This window comes from Trachymyrmex cornetzi, unplaced genomic scaffold (genome assembly GCF_001594075.2).
Source record: "Trachymyrmex cornetzi isolate Tcor2-1 unplaced genomic scaffold, Tcor1.1 scaffold44, whole genome shotgun sequence".
Classification (NCBI taxonomy): Eukaryota; Metazoa; Arthropoda; class Insecta; order Hymenoptera; family Formicidae; genus Trachymyrmex; species Trachymyrmex cornetzi.
In genome coordinates, this window is record NW_017299179.1 from 641,158 (window position 1) to 661,279 (window position 20,122).

A 20,122-nucleotide genomic window follows, 5' to 3' on the forward strand; every position below is an offset into this window, starting at 1 on the left:
TAAGTATTTTCTGCAAACTAACGAAAAGTCAGTTTTTTTTTATTTTTACATATAAAGTCCAAATGTTAGTAAGAAATTAAGAATGAATAGTGCTATTCAAATAAATGATTATGCTTAAGAATCATTAGCAATTTAAGTAACAAGCGCTATCTTTAATTCCTATTATTAGCCTGCAAAAACTTTTTAACTCTTTGAATTTATTAAGAAGTTACTTTTAGCAAATTTTATGCGCAAATTAACAAAGGATAAATTGCTAAAATTTACGCGATAATTATTAGTAAAAAATTTGAAAAATTTTAAAAGAATTAGACATAGCAATTACCATCAGCAATTACTCAAAATTAACTTAATCGTAATTTAGTGAAGTATAGTAGTGAAATTAATACACTTATTACTTCCAGTTATCATTAAGAAATTAATAATTAGTATACAAAGTTAATCTTTCACGCGCTAATTTAATTTTTTGATGAATGTACTGAACTTTCGCGGTGTCACTATAAGCAGCTTAAACATTTTTATAGTGGAAGTTTTCCCGTCTTTTTGGAGAGGAACTACGGGATATATTACGTTTCACTTGTGATGAAATGCATGATGAGAGTACATAAACTTAAGATAACTTAAGATTCTCTTGTTCTAATTACCTCGACCCAAATTCATGAAAAATATTATGCTGCTACATCGTGAAAAAAACAGAGTAAATTAGATTGACGAAATGTACTTTGCTTATACGTCTGTATGTTTGTTCTGTTCTATGGAAACGAAAGTGCGTGACGAGCGTTAAAAAATGATCGTGAATTGATTAAGTGAACCTGTCATAAACGTCCGATTGCAGCAGCATCTCGTTAGCATAGCGGAAATAATTTCACTATATCTTTAGAACACACGCCCGCGAGGTATCGTTTCTATACCGTATCAAACAAACAGTCGTTCAACGAGTTGTTACACGTCTGTTAGTATCATTTGAATTAACAAAGCGTCTATTAATGGTCGATCAACAAGATTAAGTGATAATTTACGTGCGAAAATAGCGCGTTTGAAACGACAGCACACATCATTGTCTTTATAACAGTTTGATGGGGAGCTAGAAATATATCGAGTATCGAAAGATTAACGATTGCAAAGACATTTCGCGTAAATTAATGAAGCCGTTACGAATATCCGATTGAAGTAAATTACATATTATTGGCGTTATATCCGCCGCGTCACGCTGGCGGATATAACACGTCAATATATGCATTATTTTGGAAGGCGAAAATTTAATCAATTGCGGAAATGCCAGCATTTTTAGCTTTAGGATAGTTAATAAACGGGCTTATCGGCTATCACTGGCAATTTTATGCAAAATCGTGCGCGGCTTTCACCTGTCTGCCGATTTTTATCGCCTAAAAATACATACTCATTGACTGCCAAACACGCGACGATGTCGTTCGCCGAAACATACAAAACAAAATGTGACTGCATCTATTTCGAGCCAGTCCATGTCGATAACCTTCTTAAAAAGGTACGTAAAAGGGATTTAAAAATCTAAGAATCTCTTGCACGTTACAGTTGCGATTGCCAATAATAGAAAACAACACGCAAAACATTGAAATAAGATACAAATATCTAATAAAAAAGAATCGTCGACAAAGTAAATTGCTTAATAGATAATTCCTCTAGCAATAGAATCACAAACAGGAAAATAATGAAAAATATGCTTTTAGTTGTAAATTAGTCCTGCATATATATAATTGAGAGTAAGAAATAGCATAAATCAAAAGATATCTTATCTGGAAAAATTCTAATTTTGTACGGAAAGAACAATTTTGCTCAAGTATCTACAAATGTTTCAGCTAGCTGAAAATGATTTTGTTGAATCATCAAAACAACTATAATGTTATAATTTAGAAGACTCAAATTAATTGTTAGATTGTTAAAACTTTTTGCAATATTGTTCATCATGCTAGAGTGTCCTACGCAATTATTTATAGTCCAACAAAATTATTTCCAGATACGTATCTAGCTAAATTTGTAGATGTCTCAATAAAACCGTTCTATCCACGTGAGCAGAGATGGGTATGTATTTGAAATACTTTTATTTGAAAAACAGTATTGATAAGATAATTATATTTTGTATTTTGTGTTTGTTCAGAGTGCATGAAAATATTTTGTATTTCAAATACTAACATTGATAATCAACCTTATTATTTAAATTACAAGATACAAAATGCTTTCAATCTTTCGATTTTAAATACAAAATACGTAATACTTTATGATGCGCTAAAATAAAAAATACAAAATATGCTTGTATTGCAAATAGTGTTTTAAATAAAAGTATTTCAAATGCATGTCCAACGCTGCACGTGAGAATTCAAGCATTCTCAATAAATTTGCGATTAATAAAAATTGTTCGCATTTCTCTTGTCTCGCAAAGGAGAGATTAGAAAAAGCGCGTTTTGCGCACAAATATAAATATTGTTATTGAAAGGAATCAGCTGGTCGATTTTTCAAAGGCATCTCTTTCAAAGGGAAAAATTGCGTGTTACACTATAGGCTCTTTTAACGCGATAACTTCGTAATAACGCAACATTTGGAACGAGCGGAGATTGATCGAAAGTTCGGCCTTGAACCGCCTTGATAGAATAATCGGACATTTTCGAAGGAGCCGGTTCTATGTTCGACGTCAACGCCGCAAGTGCGTTTCGTGATGCGAAGCCAAAAAAACCCAACGAAAGGCATCGATCGAGAAAATTGCTGACTAAACCGACAATCTTTAGCCGTGCAAGTGGCTATCGTAAAAAACAACCGACGAGACGAAAAGTGCTAAGTGGATGGCAAATAATCTGCTCGGGAGAACGATAAGTATCGCGCGGAAAACACGAAGAAAATCGACGCTGGTTTAATTATGGTAATTTCACAAATGCGTATATCGCATTGTAGCAATTTCATGATTGCGATATTAATTTAACACGGGAACTTTCTCCACCGAACTTTTAAGCACCGATAACACATCTGTCGTTCGATAAGAAAACAAAAAATTGCACAAGAATAAAGAATCATTTCCTTTGATGGATCTTACAATAATTCATATCGCGCTTCACACAGATCGTGCTCTTTGAGTTTTACTTGTGAAAATATCGACACCTTCGCTTTTATACCTCACGTGCTTTGTAAGTTCAACTTGTACTTATGAGAATATTGATGCCTCTCTCAGTTTTATGTCGCACGAGATTGGCTTAAAATGCCGACGTCGCAGCTCTCGCGAGATTGAAAGGTGCGATCACTTCGAAGCTTACCGCGGATTCCGTTTCTCCATCATCGAAGATTTTTCTTCCCTCGCGCTTTTATTCACTCGCAGAGACCAACACACCACCGTCGCCGATCGCACGTTTCTTCAGCACCGAAGGCGTACTCCGATTCCACGGAACGTTCAGTTTCGATGACTCTTCGCTACGATGTTTTTCGACGACGATCGATCCCATAGCTGCTTCAGGGGGATTCGTAATTTCCTGAGCGAGGATCGTAATCTGAGCATGGAATCAACATTCGCCGACGCGAATTCTCCGAGCGAAACTCATTCGAAAATTCTTGTCAGCAATTCGATCGATAAAAACACTTCGTGCTGATATTTGTTGTCGAAGATTTCTATCTATTTTTGCAACCAATTCCGCGTTTCAGGAAGTTTCGCTTCAGCCACTCGACACCTTGCATTCGCGGATGTGTCGTTCGCGAAATGCCATTCAGCATATATCCATCCCAACAGTTCGTAGTCACTAAACAATACTGATCTAATAATAAAATTCCTCCAAAGTTCCAGTCTTTCCGGTCCATCGATTTTTAATTTTTCCGATCAAATACACTGATGAAATCTCAAAAAGGTCAATAAATCAAGATCACCCACTGCATTAGTCAAAAATTCGAATCACTCAAAATTTCAATCGACTCGACGATCACTAAAGAACGACCTTCGAGTTTCAAAAATTCAAATCACAGTCAAAGATCGCGTTATCACACAAGCAAAAGTGCAGTTATCTCACAAGCGTTCTTCCTTCGAGTCCATCCGTGATTCTCTCAAATTCTCTCCTTCCTGGATCTCTCTATGGATTTCCGGCTTACTAACTGAATTTCCTCACGATATCGCTTCTCTCCCGTTTGCTCTCTCTCTCTCTTCACCTTAGCCGGGTACTCTGTCAGCAGCTCTCTTCTGCGAGAGGGAAAACGTGCGCGCTCGCGTGCGGTAGCGCAAGTCGTCGCGAAATGCTCTCGCGCTTCTGCCGACGTCACCACTTATCGCGTAGGAAAGCACCTTGCATCACGGAGCGGCGTATATCCACGCAGCCGTCACCCAGTTGTCACGGGGCACCTCCTCCCGCCCCTCGTCCCGCCAGTTCGTCGTCCCCCTCTCGGGCTACGTCTAAGAGCCTCCACTCCTTCCGTTCTCCCCTACCCCAGGAAGAGGTCCAAGCTGCTCCGACGATAGACCACCTCTCCTCTCCTCTCCTCTCCTCTCCTCTCCTCTCGTCTATGTTGACCGCTAAACGAGCGGCGTGCACGTGTGTGCGCGATAGCTCGTGTGCTCGTGTGCGTGTGGCGGGCCGTTACGCACACGCGGATACCCTGGAACAGCAGCTCGCAATCGGCACACGGTAGGTAGATGTGGCGAAATTTTTGCTTAACCCAGTTGGCGGCGATTTTTCGATCTTACACATCCGTCTCTACCAATGTAGATTAACTTGAATCTCGGTTCAGGTTTTACTCTCTTCGTCCTCTTCTAGTTCTAAAAATTAGAAAAGGACGAAGAATAAGTTGAACCAAGATTAAAATTAATCTATATTGATAGAATGGACATTATTAGTGCTCTATCGACTTCAACCTCGTGTCGCTTCTTCATTTAAATCGACGAATTATCCTACCACGTTGCTTCACTCGTGATCTTCGATCGTTCCGAATTTTTCGCACTTGATGCCTCGATGTTCTTCCTTCGAATTATCTAAAGACACTCGGGCACTCGCGATTGAATTGCGTCGCTTCAGTCGGCTGTATCGCCGATAGAAGTTCGCACGGCCGCGCGGCGTTCGTTTTACCGAAGCCGAGAGAGAGCACGGACTGACGCGGATCCGGCACGCGCGTGCCGAAGACACCGGATAGACCGGATAGACGAAGCTCGACACGCAGAGCCAGGAGTAGCGCGGCGCGTTGCGTCGGCGCTTTTCGCGACACGACGCGCCGTCGCGCCGCGTGAGCGATCACTGGGGGCTGGCTAGCTGACTCCCGATGTCCACGGCGAACGGACAGTGCTGCGTGATGCTTGAGCGAGCGAAACCTGAATTTGCGATATTATCTAGAATGATGCAATCCCAGCGTTCTCCGATGGCGGATATTGTCTCTAGGTCAACGATTAAAGATCTACTGAATCTTCGTTAAAGTAAACACTTTCTTGTGTTAACTCTAATTTCTGTATTTCTAAATGCTTTCAAACTCTTATACTGAAATACACGAGCATTTCAATGAACGATGAATTATATTTTAAATAGATAGAGAGAGAAATGAATTTGACATTTTTAGTCATCGTTATTAATGACAGTATTATTGTCATAGTTGGCTACGAGTATATTTCTTTCGTTAATTCATCGCGATGAAGCGGGGGATAATCGACGTTCGGAGTAGCGGTTGGTGGAAAGTATAAACCAACGCTAGCGTCACGAGATATCGATAGTCGGATAATGTGGCGCGGTATCGCGATTTAGCGGCGCTTCGTTCCACTTGCGATGGGCACGTTATACTCGGCGAAGTGGTGAATCCTCGTCACTATCTACGATAGTCCCAGGCTCGATGGATGCCTTACACCTCACTAATCACGAAGGAATAGCGCGAACGCGGTCGAGAGTGCTATACGATTCCTTCGCTTCCAATCGTCCTTGACATACTTCCGCTCGCCCGTCCCGCACACCGAATCGATGCAATCGCGGAAGTTACGCGCGCAATACCCGCTGCTCTTATCCCTCGTATAGGGTGTTTCGCGCAAACGGGATGCTCGTATCACCTTCCATTCACGGTTTCGGATCGAGGCTGGTCTCGACAAAGACGATCAGTCAGGCACGAACGAGGCTATAATTTCAAGTTTAATTATGAGAGAAATAAACAATAGATTTTTGTGGCTTCCATGGGTATATTTTCATCAAAGAAGCTACGGATTATCTCCGTGTCTTGGCTTCTTTCATGGAAAATATATGTGAACAATCTCTTTCAAGATTAAAATTCAGACGGAGACTCGAAAAAGATCCGATCATTTATTTTTCAAATACTTCAAGAGAATTGCAAGAGCTAAATTATAAGAGGAATAAAAAATATAGGTGGCAATCTTTCAGAGATTAAAATTCAACCGGAGATTCGACAAAGACACAATAAAAATCCCATCTTTTATTTTTCAAATACTTAACGAGAATCTTCCACAAAACTTTGAAGAAACCGATGCTGAACGAGGAGCAACGCTGACAAAAATATCCGCGTTGCGCCAAACACATATCTATAATGCGTGCACACGTGCAGTGGATGTTCCTCGTACATCAAACGTCTTACATTAACACCTCGAGCGTTCCATTCGTTACTTCACACTTCGACGTGCTTTGGCAATCCTGCCTATACTCGAACGAGCGAGGCTCACCACGCGCTCTACTCGATTAACTTTTTACCGAACGACGTTAAGTAGATAATGAATGATCACCGTTTGCTCTAAACGTACTCGCTCCATATCCCCGTGTTACGGCACCACCAAGCGTCATCATCCTCCGTCCGATCCTCGTCGCGATTCCTACGCAGGCAGGCACGCACGCACGCACGCACGCACGCAGCAAGAAGCACGTCTTTCGCAATCTCCCGCGGAGCCCCGAAGACGGCCGAAGACGTCTCGCTGACGCACGAAGAAGCAGAAACGAGCGGGTAGACAGGCAGGCAAAGCAGGTACCGACGTGCGGCCGCGGCGTGGCCCGCTCCGACTTGGCGCGGCCGAGTATCGCTTGTGGGTCGAGACTCGTATATGCGGGACCTGTACCCCGCGTGTAATATAGGTCAGTGGGCCAGGGCGATCGCGGACGGCAACGCGGACGTGCGCGCCGCGTCGCGTCGCGTCGCGCCGTGCCGCGCGCGCAACGCGCGCGTTCGAGCCCGTGGCTTGCCTTGCTGCCTTGCTGCCTTGATGCCTTCAGCTGCTTGCCTGCCTGCCCTGTCTGCCTGCTTGGCCTGGCGAACCACCTCTCGTTGTATCCCTACACCGCATCATATCGTCTTTGCCGGAATTCCAGAGATATTACTTTCCTAGTTGAGATCTCGGAGATTCGAGGAGTCATCAAGTAAGAACGTTAACATTTTTGTTTTAGATAAGTTAAAAGAAATCTATATCTATTCAATAACGAGTGTTATATTTTTCGTCTTCGACAGAGTGGAGCCAATTTTTATAGAACTTGAAAAGAACAATTTTGTTAAAGTATCTAAAAATTTAGATATAGATCTAAAAATAATTTTGTTGGACCAATTAAAATAATAATGTAGGATGTTAGTTGAACTGGTTGCTGCATTGCTCATCATGTTTGAGATTCCCAAGTAATTTTGATGGTGCAACAAAGTTGTATTTTCAGATCTGTATTCACCTACATTTTTAGATAATTCAGCAAAACCATGTTTCTTTCATGTGAAAGAGAAGACTTCCCGCGCGAATGTTTAACCCGTTCACGATGGCCCTAGGAACCTCTCGCATCTTTTAAATCATGATAAAATGCAACATCGATGCGAAATCGCTATTAGGGATGTTTACGTCTAAACGGGTTATTGATCAAGAGACTCGCCGACACCGCATGTCTTGCGACAAGCATGTGATAGAGATAATAGATATGTAAATGAAATGTTGCGCGGAAAATGAAAATGATGAATGAATCCCACGGAAGATTGAAAGTGATAAATGACTGCGTAGAGGATCGTCGCTCGTATATCTCTTTTGCGGAACGAAATGATGTTTTTGAAAATAAGTGGCTCGTATCCTTTAAACTGGAGCGTTACATGGAAAATCGAGAATAGTTGAATAATACATACACAAATAGGACGATTTGGCCGAAATATCTACAAATTTAGGCAAATTTACGAATCTGAAAATAATTTCGTTTTTGGGCTATCAAAATACTTAATTATGTAGAAAACTCAAACATGACGAGCAATGTTGCAAACATTTTTGACATTTTTAACAATCGTATCAAGCGTCCTATATAATTATTTTAATAGTTGAATAAAATTTTCAGATCTACCCTGCTGCAATAAATTTTGAAATACTTTAAGCAAAACCGTTCTTTACGTGTAAATAAATAACAAAATTAAATAATATATAATAAATATTGGTATTATTCAATGCTATCTTTATTAATACTGAAATTAACTATTCAACATCAGCTCGATAGACATTAAAATTATATATTTTAGATAAATTATTATACCAATGTTTATTTCGCAAGGAATTAAAAGCCTTTTATTTTTATTAAGACCCATAAAAATGGTCCTTGTAATTTTCTAAACACGTACGCAACATTTTATGGAAATAAATGCAATAAATTAACATCAATACGCAACCTACAATTTTTATGGTAATTGTAGAAAATTAAGTATGTTACAGCATGTATAAAAATATATCGCCGCAAATAAAGCAAGCTTCGTTGGAGTTTCTGATCGATAAACTGACTAGCACATAAAAAACGTAGTCGAAGGTTAATTCCAGAAGATTTTTCGCGCGGCTTACACTTTATTCTTATCTTACACACATTCGATACGATCTACAGGTCTACTAAATTTTATCATTAACTTATATAAGCAGATAGATAATGGAAGCGTCTTACTTACAGCGAAGAAGAACGTAAAAAGCGGAATGTAGGTATCGGGAAAAACCTGAAGAAAAGCGGGTTAATACAGGACTGCATACGCGCTTCTAATGCCTCGGATACCGTTTTGTTTTTAATAATGTCGTACTCTGCGCGCACTTTGTCCGACGAGAAACCGCGGAAAAATTTAATTTCGTCGTCTCGGTGGAATAAATGAAAGACATGAATAGCAAGTGGCTAGCGTCTCCGAACGACTTAAGTATTTCTCGTTGCAGAGTGCAACGTCGGCAGTCGCTGTAATCTTCGGAGAAAGGAGAATGCAAGTAAGAGAGAAAGAAAAGGGAAGAAAAATATCGGCGACGAACCGCGCAATACGTACGTAACACCCACGCGAACGTGAAATTAATATCGATAACCGAAATGACGACGACTCGTGGCGCATAAAGTAAGTCCGGCATTGCTTTTTTTTTCCCCCCTCTTTCTTAGCCAGCGAGAATTAAAGTCCACGCTCACGCCCGAAATAAAAATATACGCGCGTATAAATTTCGCGATTGCGCGAGAGAGGTGACGGTACGTTTATTTTTCTAGTTTAACGGCCTTTAACTAACGTTGGCCATCGTCGTAAAACGTGCCGTTTAATATTGGCAAGTCTTGTTTTCTCATCATGCACGTTTAACGCGCCTGTATACGCGATTCTTATCTGATGTCGACGATCTTTACATTAGTCAAATAACACCTCGAGCGGTCGTATTTAGAACTAATTACAACTAGAAAACAATTAGACGGTGAGACTTTGATAACGGAAAGTTGGGTTTATTTGCGAAAATGTGAATTGTCTGTTATTCAACTGCAATTGTCTTTGCGAACCAATTTTGTACATTTATATGTATATATATATAATATTAATAATATTTTATTGTATGCTCTTACTATGCGATACATTTATTGATATAACACTCTGCTATGTATGAATATTGTACACAATGCTCAAGTTTAATTTAGCTATTACCTGTAACATTATCTTTCGTAAATTGTGCAACTGTATAATTTATCATAATTTTCTATCAATTTATGGATTTACACGTAATTTAAATAATGCTTCTTAACTGTTTGTTAATATTATTATCTCGTATTAGTGTAACCACATAATTATCATCGGATTTATTTACAATTCAGCGCCAATGCAGCGTTATAATTAAATTAGATGTTTTTAATTACTGATTTTGCAAATCAAAACGTTGGTAATATTACAAACAAGTGAAAATAAAAAATTCCTTGATGATGAGCTTCGATTGATAAAAATGACGAAACGATGACACTTCTGGAACACCCTGTATGAAGATCCGCGCGCGTGTAACAGTGACACTTGCACTTTCACGGACGAGAACACCTGTTCTCCCAGTAATCAAACACGATGAGATATCGCGTATCAATCGTGAAGATCGACTGAGAATATTCGCCAAGAACTGACATTCGACGATCCGTAAAACATGAAGAGAGCCGCGCCGTTTTTATCCATCGACATTTGCACGCAAGGAACGAAATTTAATCGGCCGTTTCACGAAAATTTATCGCTCGCTTCTTTGAAAATTGCTGTGATAAAATTTCATAAAATTTTGAAGCGACTCAGATTAAGAAGTAAAACTAAAATGTGGGATTAAATACAAAAAATATTAAAAACGAAAACTTACTAATAAGAAAGAAGCTGTACAATATATACTGTAAAAGTTAAAACTCACTGTAAAGAGCGAAATATATGTAGAAAACATTTGGACATTTTTAGGAAAACAAAATTTAGAATGAACTACTTTTCATGGAAAAGTTGTTTCGCAGAATTTAGTTGTTACTATTCTTTGTAGTGCTTTGTAGTTTATTACAGAATTTTGACCTACTTTCTAAGTATTTTTCTACTTATTATCTAATTTTAGAATCATATTTGAAAATGCGACAATACTTTTTTAATGCATATTTGCAAGAGACTGTCACTTTGAAACATTTTCGTGTTCATTATAAAATAATTTCAAATTATTTTTTTACTATAAAATAATTTTTCAATAATTTTTTTTATAGTCGAACATATCGATTTTACATTAATAATGTAAAACATTTGTTATATTATAATTACTTGTCATTAGTGCAATAATATAACGATCAAGTACATTAATACTCATACGACACGAGCTTGAATTTTGCGAATAACAAAAAATACGCGAATTCGCGATTTTTGGGCGATTAAAGGGCGATCGACTCCAGAAACGAAGTGCACCGTTATTCGCGTGTCGAGTCACTCCGCATAGTCGCCAAGTTTCATACTCGGGGATTGACGTGCCTCTCGGGGTCGGAACACGGCGCGCGGCCCGGAGTCAGACGTTAATCTACACCGCGAATCGGAGTCAGTGGCGATCCGTAGAAGGCGATCGCGCATTTAAATTGGTCGAGGTCTCTCGGTTACGCTCGAGTAGTAACACACTTCCCCGGCTCGGGTATGCAGCTGTAAACTGTTCTGCAGACGCGAGCGCAGCCACGGCCATCGACCAGAGTTCCCTCCGCTCGCGTATACACCGTGTCCCGAAAATCGTCGACCTTTCGTTCCAACCGCCAAAATAGACACCAAAAGTCTTCCAACTTTCTACGCAAAAAATTCTTACAAATAAAATAGAGCAATATTTGTATCAATATTTATGAATATTTTCCATCTATTTTTAAAATATTCTCAATTCACTTGTTTTTATAAGTACTCTTCAGAATCATTCATACATTCGTCTGTAAAAAAAATAGTCGTAGACTGTGAATTCGAGTCGCGAGAAGTTACGCCTATTGTCGGTTCCATCCTTTCGATACACGTAGGCGATAATTCTGATTTTGTCGGAGAATCGTATTTGTTGAGGAGACACCCGGTAGATCTGTGGTATTCTGTATACACCTTTCGCCGCTCCAGTCTTCCTACCGAGTTCAGGTTCACACCCGCGTACCCTCCTTTATCACCGGGACGCGAGGGAAGGGAACCCTAAAACGTCGTACGTCTCTTTTTCTTTTAGCCTTCGCGTCGCGAAGTTGATTCATACCATCGGCGAAATAGAAAGTCCACATCGTGTGCGCGATACAAGGCGAACGGAACTCGCGGAGCGACGCAAATATCAACGCTATTCTTAGCTTTATTTATTGCAATTGCATGATATCAGTCTTGCACAATGTTTATATAAGGAATAAAGATAGCGAGCGAGCGGAGCGCCCCGTATTTTTATAGGGAACTTTAAAAGCTTCGCCTCCCTTTTTTGTCCATTCGAATTGCATAACGTTGCACGGCTTGCATAACATTTGAATTATATGAGATGCTATTCCGATCGTTTGTATGCGATTTAATCCTCTATTGCTCAATGTAATTTCCAAGTCACGTATCGGCTTTATTATCGTCTTTTTCTTCTTTACGTATCGTATTCTGCCCGCCGTACACGTATCATTCCTCTAAGTACCGTCCCTCTTTGTATTAGTTACTTGAAAAAAAAAAAAAAAAAAAAAAAACCCCCACTAGACTCCCATTTACAATACAAGAGTTCTTTGATATCCATAGATTAGCGTCTCTACCGAGCGACGTACAAATGTTGAACACTTTATCCCCCGGAAGAAAGTTCCTTACATTGACACACATACCGCGGTCAACGGTACATCCCGATTTTCTCGCTCGCCAATCGAGCAGACATTCCCGACGAGAGCGTTGCGCCGGATCTCCCACTGACCGAGGAACGATGATAATTTTGAAAGTGAATTCAGTTACCAGGTGAAAGCAGCCGCTGCCGATGTCCCCGGCGCGAGCGGTGAACGTGACACGGTGACCAAATTCAACTCTAAGCTTGAAAGCTTCAGATCTCGAGACCGTCAAATGCGCATTACAGAGCCATTAGAAATTGATTTTTCGAGGGACAGATTTATCCTTACTCTCTAAATTTGAATCAGCGGATAGTCACTAATTATCCAGTGGCATACTTGACACTAATCAGTGAAGTTCAGCTAAAAAAGGAAGAATGTTTGAGAGCATTACATAACTAAAATATTAATATCTTTACATGTTAATTTCAATTTTCCAATACCATATTCATTGAATCTAAGCACTAAAACAAGGTTAGATCACATAATAAAGATTAGCTAGGTTAAGAATCTCACGTTTAATTCACTGATTACTAGTGGCATACTTGGCACTGATATCAGTGATTATCCACTGATTCAGATTTAGAGAGTAGGTAGTATTTACTTACGTTAGTAAATATATATAATAATAGATATACTAGGCATGTTTACTAATAACGTCTCAGATTTATCCTTAGGTAGTATTTACTAACGTAAGTAAATACTACCTAAGGATAAATCTGAGATGTTATTAGTAAACATGCCTAGTATATCTATTAATTACTAACGTCTATGTAAATATGTAAATGATCTAGCGAACATGCCTAGTATAGATACCTTAAAGAATTAAATTAATGGCAAAATAAAAGATCTAAAGCTAACCTTTAAAATATTTATTGTCGCTACAAATTTGTGTGGACGTGTTAAATAAAAGATGTTTCGTCTCTAAATATTATACGTGTAAGTTACAATTTATTTGGTTCGAAATATTGTATTCTTTGTCGACAGTCTTTTTTTTAGCTATAATTGTGCAAGTCCTTTATTTTTAACATTTGAAAAGTGGAACGTTCTGAAGCTCGAGCGAGCAACGGAGAAATATTGGCCTGTATACTTGCCATACATTCAGCACTAAATGTGACAAACGCGATCTGATCCAAGTTTTGTTTGCTTAACACGAAGATCGCGGTCAATGTCAGCGTGAGAGAATCGGAATAAGCACATTCAACGTTAAATGTATGACGAGAATATGGCCCAATAAATTACGCTACCCACTTGCTCTTGATGCAAAATATGCTTCACTATTCTAACAATAGCTATCAAATATCTATTGAATTTTTAACTCCAACCTTTTCGTTCTAGCAAAGAACAAATAGTGCTTACATTAAAATAAAGAAAATAAAGAAAAGTATTTCAAGGGGTGATCCTAAAGTTTTTTTTTTTCTTAGAAACATTTTTCTACGTTATGTAACAGAATCCAAATAATTTCGTAAAAATATAATTTCAGCTTTTAAATAAAAATACATTTATTTCTTCATTAAAGAGGAAGGAGTATTTTAGGTTGTAACATTGGTGTCTCGCTTTCGTAACTTAAAAATCTGGTCACCTTAAACGGTTGTCTCTTCTCCATACTGACGACCCTCCTTGCCCTTTTTTTTTATTAGGGATTCAAATCGCGTACCTTTTGCATTGAAGAAACTCTCCTACCGACGAAGCCCGCTGACGCGGCAATATTACACAATAGATTTAATCCTCGACAAAATAATTCCGAAATATGAAACTACGCGCTGACCAGAGCGGTTTTTTTCTCTCTCCTCAGCGGTCGGATTGCATCGATTTTGCAATAGCCCGTGAACTTTTTTATAAAGAAAACGTGCGTCTTAAATGCTCGAAAGTACATCTTGGGTTCCATTTAATTCAATTTACTTAATTTCAAGACCTTTAAATTAAGATATAAATGTGACGTACACGTTAATTACGTGCCGCGTAAGTTAATGCTTTCTGGATTATTACTCTTGACACTTCCTGTGCAAATTTCACTTGTCATATATTTTATTAACGATATCTCTTACATTAACGCCAATTTTTCCGCAGGAAAGATCAATATTTTAGAGATCATTAAAAAAGCCCGACGGTGCGATGTGATAAAAAATATTCTCACTCTCTAAAACATATAGGGTGTCCAGAAATTGTAATCACAATACAATTATTCAAATATACTGTTTGAATTTAAAATATATATACTTTCATGAAAAAAAAAACTGGTTTTATTAAAATATCTAAAAATTTAGTCAGATACAGCTCTAAAAATAATTTTGTAGAACGCTTGAACATTGATGACAATTCTATAAAAAGTTTTAATATTGCAGCAACTATAAATTTAAACGACCTACATGGTTATTTTGATGGCCCAAACAAAATTATTTTCAAATCTGTATCTAGCTAAATTTTTAGATGCATCAGCGAAACCTTTTTTTCCGTGTTGGAAAAATCCATAAATTTTTTTTTATATCCCAACGTGCACGACACACAGTTTTCTACAAAAATGGATTTCGGTGTTCGATATCTGCCAGTTCGTAGGTAAAGATGACGATGATAGATCAAATCACAGGGACTCTCGGAAGGACGTGTCTCCTCGGGTGAAATTGAAAGCAGAACGCAGTGAGACACGTGTTCGTACGTCACGATCAATCAAACGGGGATTTCCATGATACTGCACTTTGATTATTTTTGTATCCCTTACGAAATTGACTTCAAGACACGCCCTTGCGACTTACGGAAGAAATTCCATGAGAAACCATCGCTTTATTGGAGCTAGATTTGATCTTGCGCATAGCGCGGAAAGTAATAACGGATGTATTTGTCAGACACGCGATTCCTAACCGCTCATTTGTAATGTATCAATCTCGTAAAATCATTCTGAAAACTGTAATATCTTACATAACGCATGTAATTATCAGTTATATAATTATTGTTTAATTACATAATTAAGCTATTCTTCTCTTCTATATCTTTTAATCATTCGCTAATTATTTCACACATAATATTCATAATTTTTTTTCAGAAATCAATGCAATACTGAAGTAATAGATGCTTGATTCTTCAAAGTAATTAACAATACAGATTATAGATTTTTTTTTGCGTCATCTGTTATTATCAATTTTTTTCAAGCTCTGAAAAGTTTAAAAAATATAAATGAATATAATACATTTATCTAAAATTAATTTAACTAATATTAAACTACTGCAACATTCAAATCACATTGGAATCTGAGATAATTCGCTCTTCCATCCTCAAACTTTGAACTTCCGAAATAAATTTTTTAATGGCACTTTATTTTAAGAGAGAATCATTTGTTCTGATCGCGGGTACATTGACAAATTTAATCGGACGCCATCAACTTGGTGTCAAATGTGAAAAGGATTAGATCAACAGGTTCCCGGTGACAAATGCGCTTTGAGCTGCACTTCAGGCGAATTTCTCAAATGCATCGAGAACTTTGACGCGTCATATCAGAGTGCTCTCTGTAAAGTATTTTTCGAAAATGTAGTTTATTCTCTTTGGCAATATAGTGATATTAACTTGGACTATTTCCCACGCCTCTCTTTCTTTCTCGACGCACCGGACAAGTTCCGACCCATCGAACCGTAATAATTCCATCGAGGAAAAAAATCTCGCGTCCAAATTACGAGAGGGGAGAAAAAAAGCTTTACCACTCGTTTCCCCATTGACATCGCATTACAAAATGGTAATGTGGCGCAAGTGGTAAATATTCTTAAATTCATCTCTTCTTTCCTATCTCGTTGATAGACACCATGACGGGCGAGGGCACGAGGGCACAACGAAGATGGAACGAGGAGGAAGACCAAGGTGGAATCCGCGGAATGATATTTAATACCTGTAGCCCGAGCATGGCAGGCGGATGAGATGGGATATGCTAATGGTAAACACGACGAAGGCGAGGGCAGCGCAAGGGGTGGACAGGAAGAGTGACGAGGGTGGCAGATCGCGCGCGCATCGAGTTGCCATGTCGACGAGTACGACGCGACTCCGCCGATGACGTAACCCGCGTCTTTGCGTCACGGGGGGATGGAGAGTGTATAGGATGTAGCTGGAGCGCGGTGGCGCGGAGGTGAGAGAGTGAGAGAGAGAGCGGTTGGTTTTAGGCCCGCGCGCGCTTCTAGGGCACCAACGGCCGGTTACGTAATCTACAACGCCGAGATACCGGCGGATCGATCGTTTTCGCTGGCGAAAAAAGGGCCTGCGCGCCCCGATTGGACGCGAAGGTGCCCAAGGACCCTGGCCGGACGAGTTCCAGGGCAACCAGAACCGTCCCGACGAAACGCTGCCGTTCCGCTTTCGGAGAGAGAGAACGTTTCAGACGAATATATTCCAATATCTTACCTATTCTCTATTTACTAGGTGTTAAACTTAATTCCTGCCGTTTTTCGTCTCCAAAATTGATTTGTTTCGAAGGGAAATACCTTAATCAAAGTATTATTAATTAGTAATAAAGTAGAAAATGGAGGAAATTACTTTGATTACGGTATTCATTTATCTTCCCTTCGAAACAAATCAATTTTGGAGACGAAAAACGGCAGGAATTAAGTTTAACACCTAATATTAGCGGAGACGTTTGCTTATTATTCTGCTTTTATTTTATTAATTAATGACATCTATTCGAATTGAGATTTTATTAATTTAGTACGCACTGTTATAAATCTTCTAACGAGTGTTTAAGGATTTATTTACACGCTCGAAGAATAAAAAGCTGTATTTGAATAAATATTTTGAAAATAAATACGAAAATTAAAAGAACGTAAATCTTTGTGATTGTAGACATCTTCTCCATTTTTTAATAAAATGTAAAATTGACAATAAATATGTAGAAAGACTCAAGTATATAAAAAAATTAATATAACACCATTTGTAAGTAAACTGTAATAATACATACTTTTTCAATAAAATTAACATTTATTATGCTAAAATAATACATATCTTATTCATTTAACTTAGAATTTACGTTTTAAAATATTATTTTCGTTACTTATTCATTTACTATCAAATTGTACTATTTTGTTATTCAGAAATGTTAAATATTAATTTGATATAAAATATGCAAATAAAATAATCACATTATGTTAAATTAACATTCAGATATGTTTAAGATTAGATATAAAATTTTAACAAAGACCAGTTTTAACACACTAAGAGAATTTTTTCTTAGAGTTTACCTTAAAAATATAATAATCGTGGGACATTTTATTGTTAAGAATTTTAACGTAAATCTCTCTCATTCATTAATAAAACTACAATAAAGTATAAAATAAGTTTGATTAATTTTACTGAAGTGGATGGCAAAAATCATTAAAATATTATATTGTACCACAACTACCATATTTTCAGGGTAAATTTTAAAAGAAAATTCTCTCCGTATAAAAACGTAAAATAATTTTTACAATATGTCCAATTGTTTCCAACAAGCTCCAGTTTCTAAACTCGCTTCAACATTCAATTTTTGCGATATGTCGATATCTACATAAATCGACATTTGCTCTCGTCCTTGATAGAAAAAAGGATTAGTTTCTCAACATTATAATGGCGGCATTCGCGAACAGCCTTGGACAACTAATTTCGCTTAACCAGTTGGTGCGTAATTTTTCTCTCGGACTTTTTTGCGAAATACGCTGTCCAATTATAAACGAAAGATCGAAGTAGAACTTATGAAAAAAAAAAAAGTTGGGGAATCACTATCTAGTCGAAATGTGAAAGTGTTGCGTAGGATGTTGCAATTAAGAATAAAGTTTCTCTCTCTGAGTTGATCGACCGGCGTGTATCGCGTGTTGTTCCTCAACGAGGGTGAGTGCCAACCCCCGATCTATTTTTTACAAAAACTTCCCCTAATCTCTGCACCCGTCACGCGATAGAGAAGAGCAATATTTAGAAATTGGTCGAACATCTTACATAAATTGGTTATTTCAAAAACATCGTATCAAAAGCTGTAAATCAAACAGATAAAATCGCGCGCGAATTTCAAGACTTTTTTTTTAATCTTATCGAAAAATTGATCCGCAGCATTTATTGCAATTTTCATCAGTCGGTATTTAGCGGCAATATTTCGATATGAAAAAAGCTCTTTAAAAAGGAATTTTAATACATGTGATAAATGCATGCAGTAGGGAATTACGTCAAGTACACTTTAAACACACGTGTATTACTGAAATAATAATGGATCGCAATTATACGTTCTATTTTGCAGCGAAATGTACAAGTGTTGTGCGATTGTGAGATTAAACACACGTCCCTTAATAATTTAAAATTCCATATTCCTTCCATATTTCTTCGTCCACGCCTTCGTATATGCATATTAATGGAAATTATAGATTCGACGAGCGATAAAAAAAGATATATATCGATAGGTTGCTATATACACGCTGCTCCCAGTCTCGTCAGAAAATCACAGAAAGACCGGTAACGCCGCGATTTCGCGCGAAGCAATTTCCCTCGGATCGCGATGATGCGCTCGCGCGTGACGAGGATGATTGTCGCGCGGCGTGGCGGTTTGAGCGATATTTAATTACACACGAGTGAGGCGCGCACGAGCGAACGAGCGAGCACGGTGCCGACGACCGTGGCAATAACTAAAGTATCCTACAACGACACGGCTGTGCGAAAAACGTAGGCTAGTCGATTGTCGTCGATCAGCTGGTAGGCGTGCCTCGAATTGCCGGCGACGATGACGAAGATGATGACGAAGATGACGGGGGAAAAAAAATCACGTCTCTCTTTCTTCTGATGCGAGGTTAAAAAACGCGACGATTTCGTCGCACTTTAAGCACACGTATAACTAAACGCTCTCTGACCATCAAATACGACTAACGACATGCAAATTCAGATTACACTTTGCATATCGTACACGGTAGTTTGTATTTCGCAATTTATGTCCTGCATCTTGTAACCCCTGTATTTTGCGTCGCTCATCTAGTATTCATCTTACGTTTTCATGTTCTGCATTTTGTAACATTTGGTTATATTAGCAGTGCTACTATATCGAATAATCGGATCAAAAAAGTAAAATAGCGACTGCTTTGTGAGAAAGTGAGAAAAAATAATCTTTCAGGCATTACAGTAACTAAAAATAACTTTTTTGAATATATATCAAATTTTTAGAGTAATCTGAAAGTAATTTTCTTGAACCACTAAAATAATTATGTACACTCGAAGAAAATATGGGATTTTTAATTCATGGCTGCTGCAATCAATTAAAAATGCTATGCCATATTCAGCCAATCTTTTCTTTCAGTCTAGGAAACTGAATTATGATAAGAAATGACGCAAAATATTTTGACATTGTAGCAATCAGTTTGAGTAAACAAAATTATTTTCAGATCTATATATACACAGTAAAAAAGAAAATGTTAATTTTAACATTTTTTACATGTCCCAGGAGATCCACTCTAAATTTTAAGTTAATTAGGAAACTGAATTATGATAAGAAATGACAAAAAATTTTGACATTGTAGCAATCAGTTTGAGTAAAAAAAATTATTTTCAGATCTATATACACACAGTAAAAAAGAAAATGTTAATTTTAACATTTTTTACATGTCCCAGGAGATCCACTCTAAATTTTAAGTTAAAGTAACTCATTCGTCTTGTGTTAT

General features: G+C 38.0%; 1 protein-coding gene across 6 annotated transcripts in view; it reads right to left on the reverse strand.

Moving 5' to 3' along the window:
* The window catches only part of LOC108764600 (nuclear receptor coactivator 3), a 151,306-nt gene that overhangs the window by 56,616 nt on the left and 74,568 nt on the right, over nucleotides 1-20,122 (reverse strand). Inside the window, exon 1 of one of the 6 annotated variants that reach the window (XM_018512912.1) lies at nucleotides 3,276-3,557. The exons of the other annotated variants lie outside the window; for them this stretch is intronic. Within the exon in view, the coding sequence (XP_018368414.1) occupies nucleotides 3,276-3,298 (23 nt within the window). The 5' untranslated portion in view covers nucleotides 3,299-3,557. Of the gene's footprint in view, nucleotides 1-3,275; nucleotides 3,558-20,122 lie in introns of those variants that run through there. 6 annotated transcript variants of the gene reach the window in all.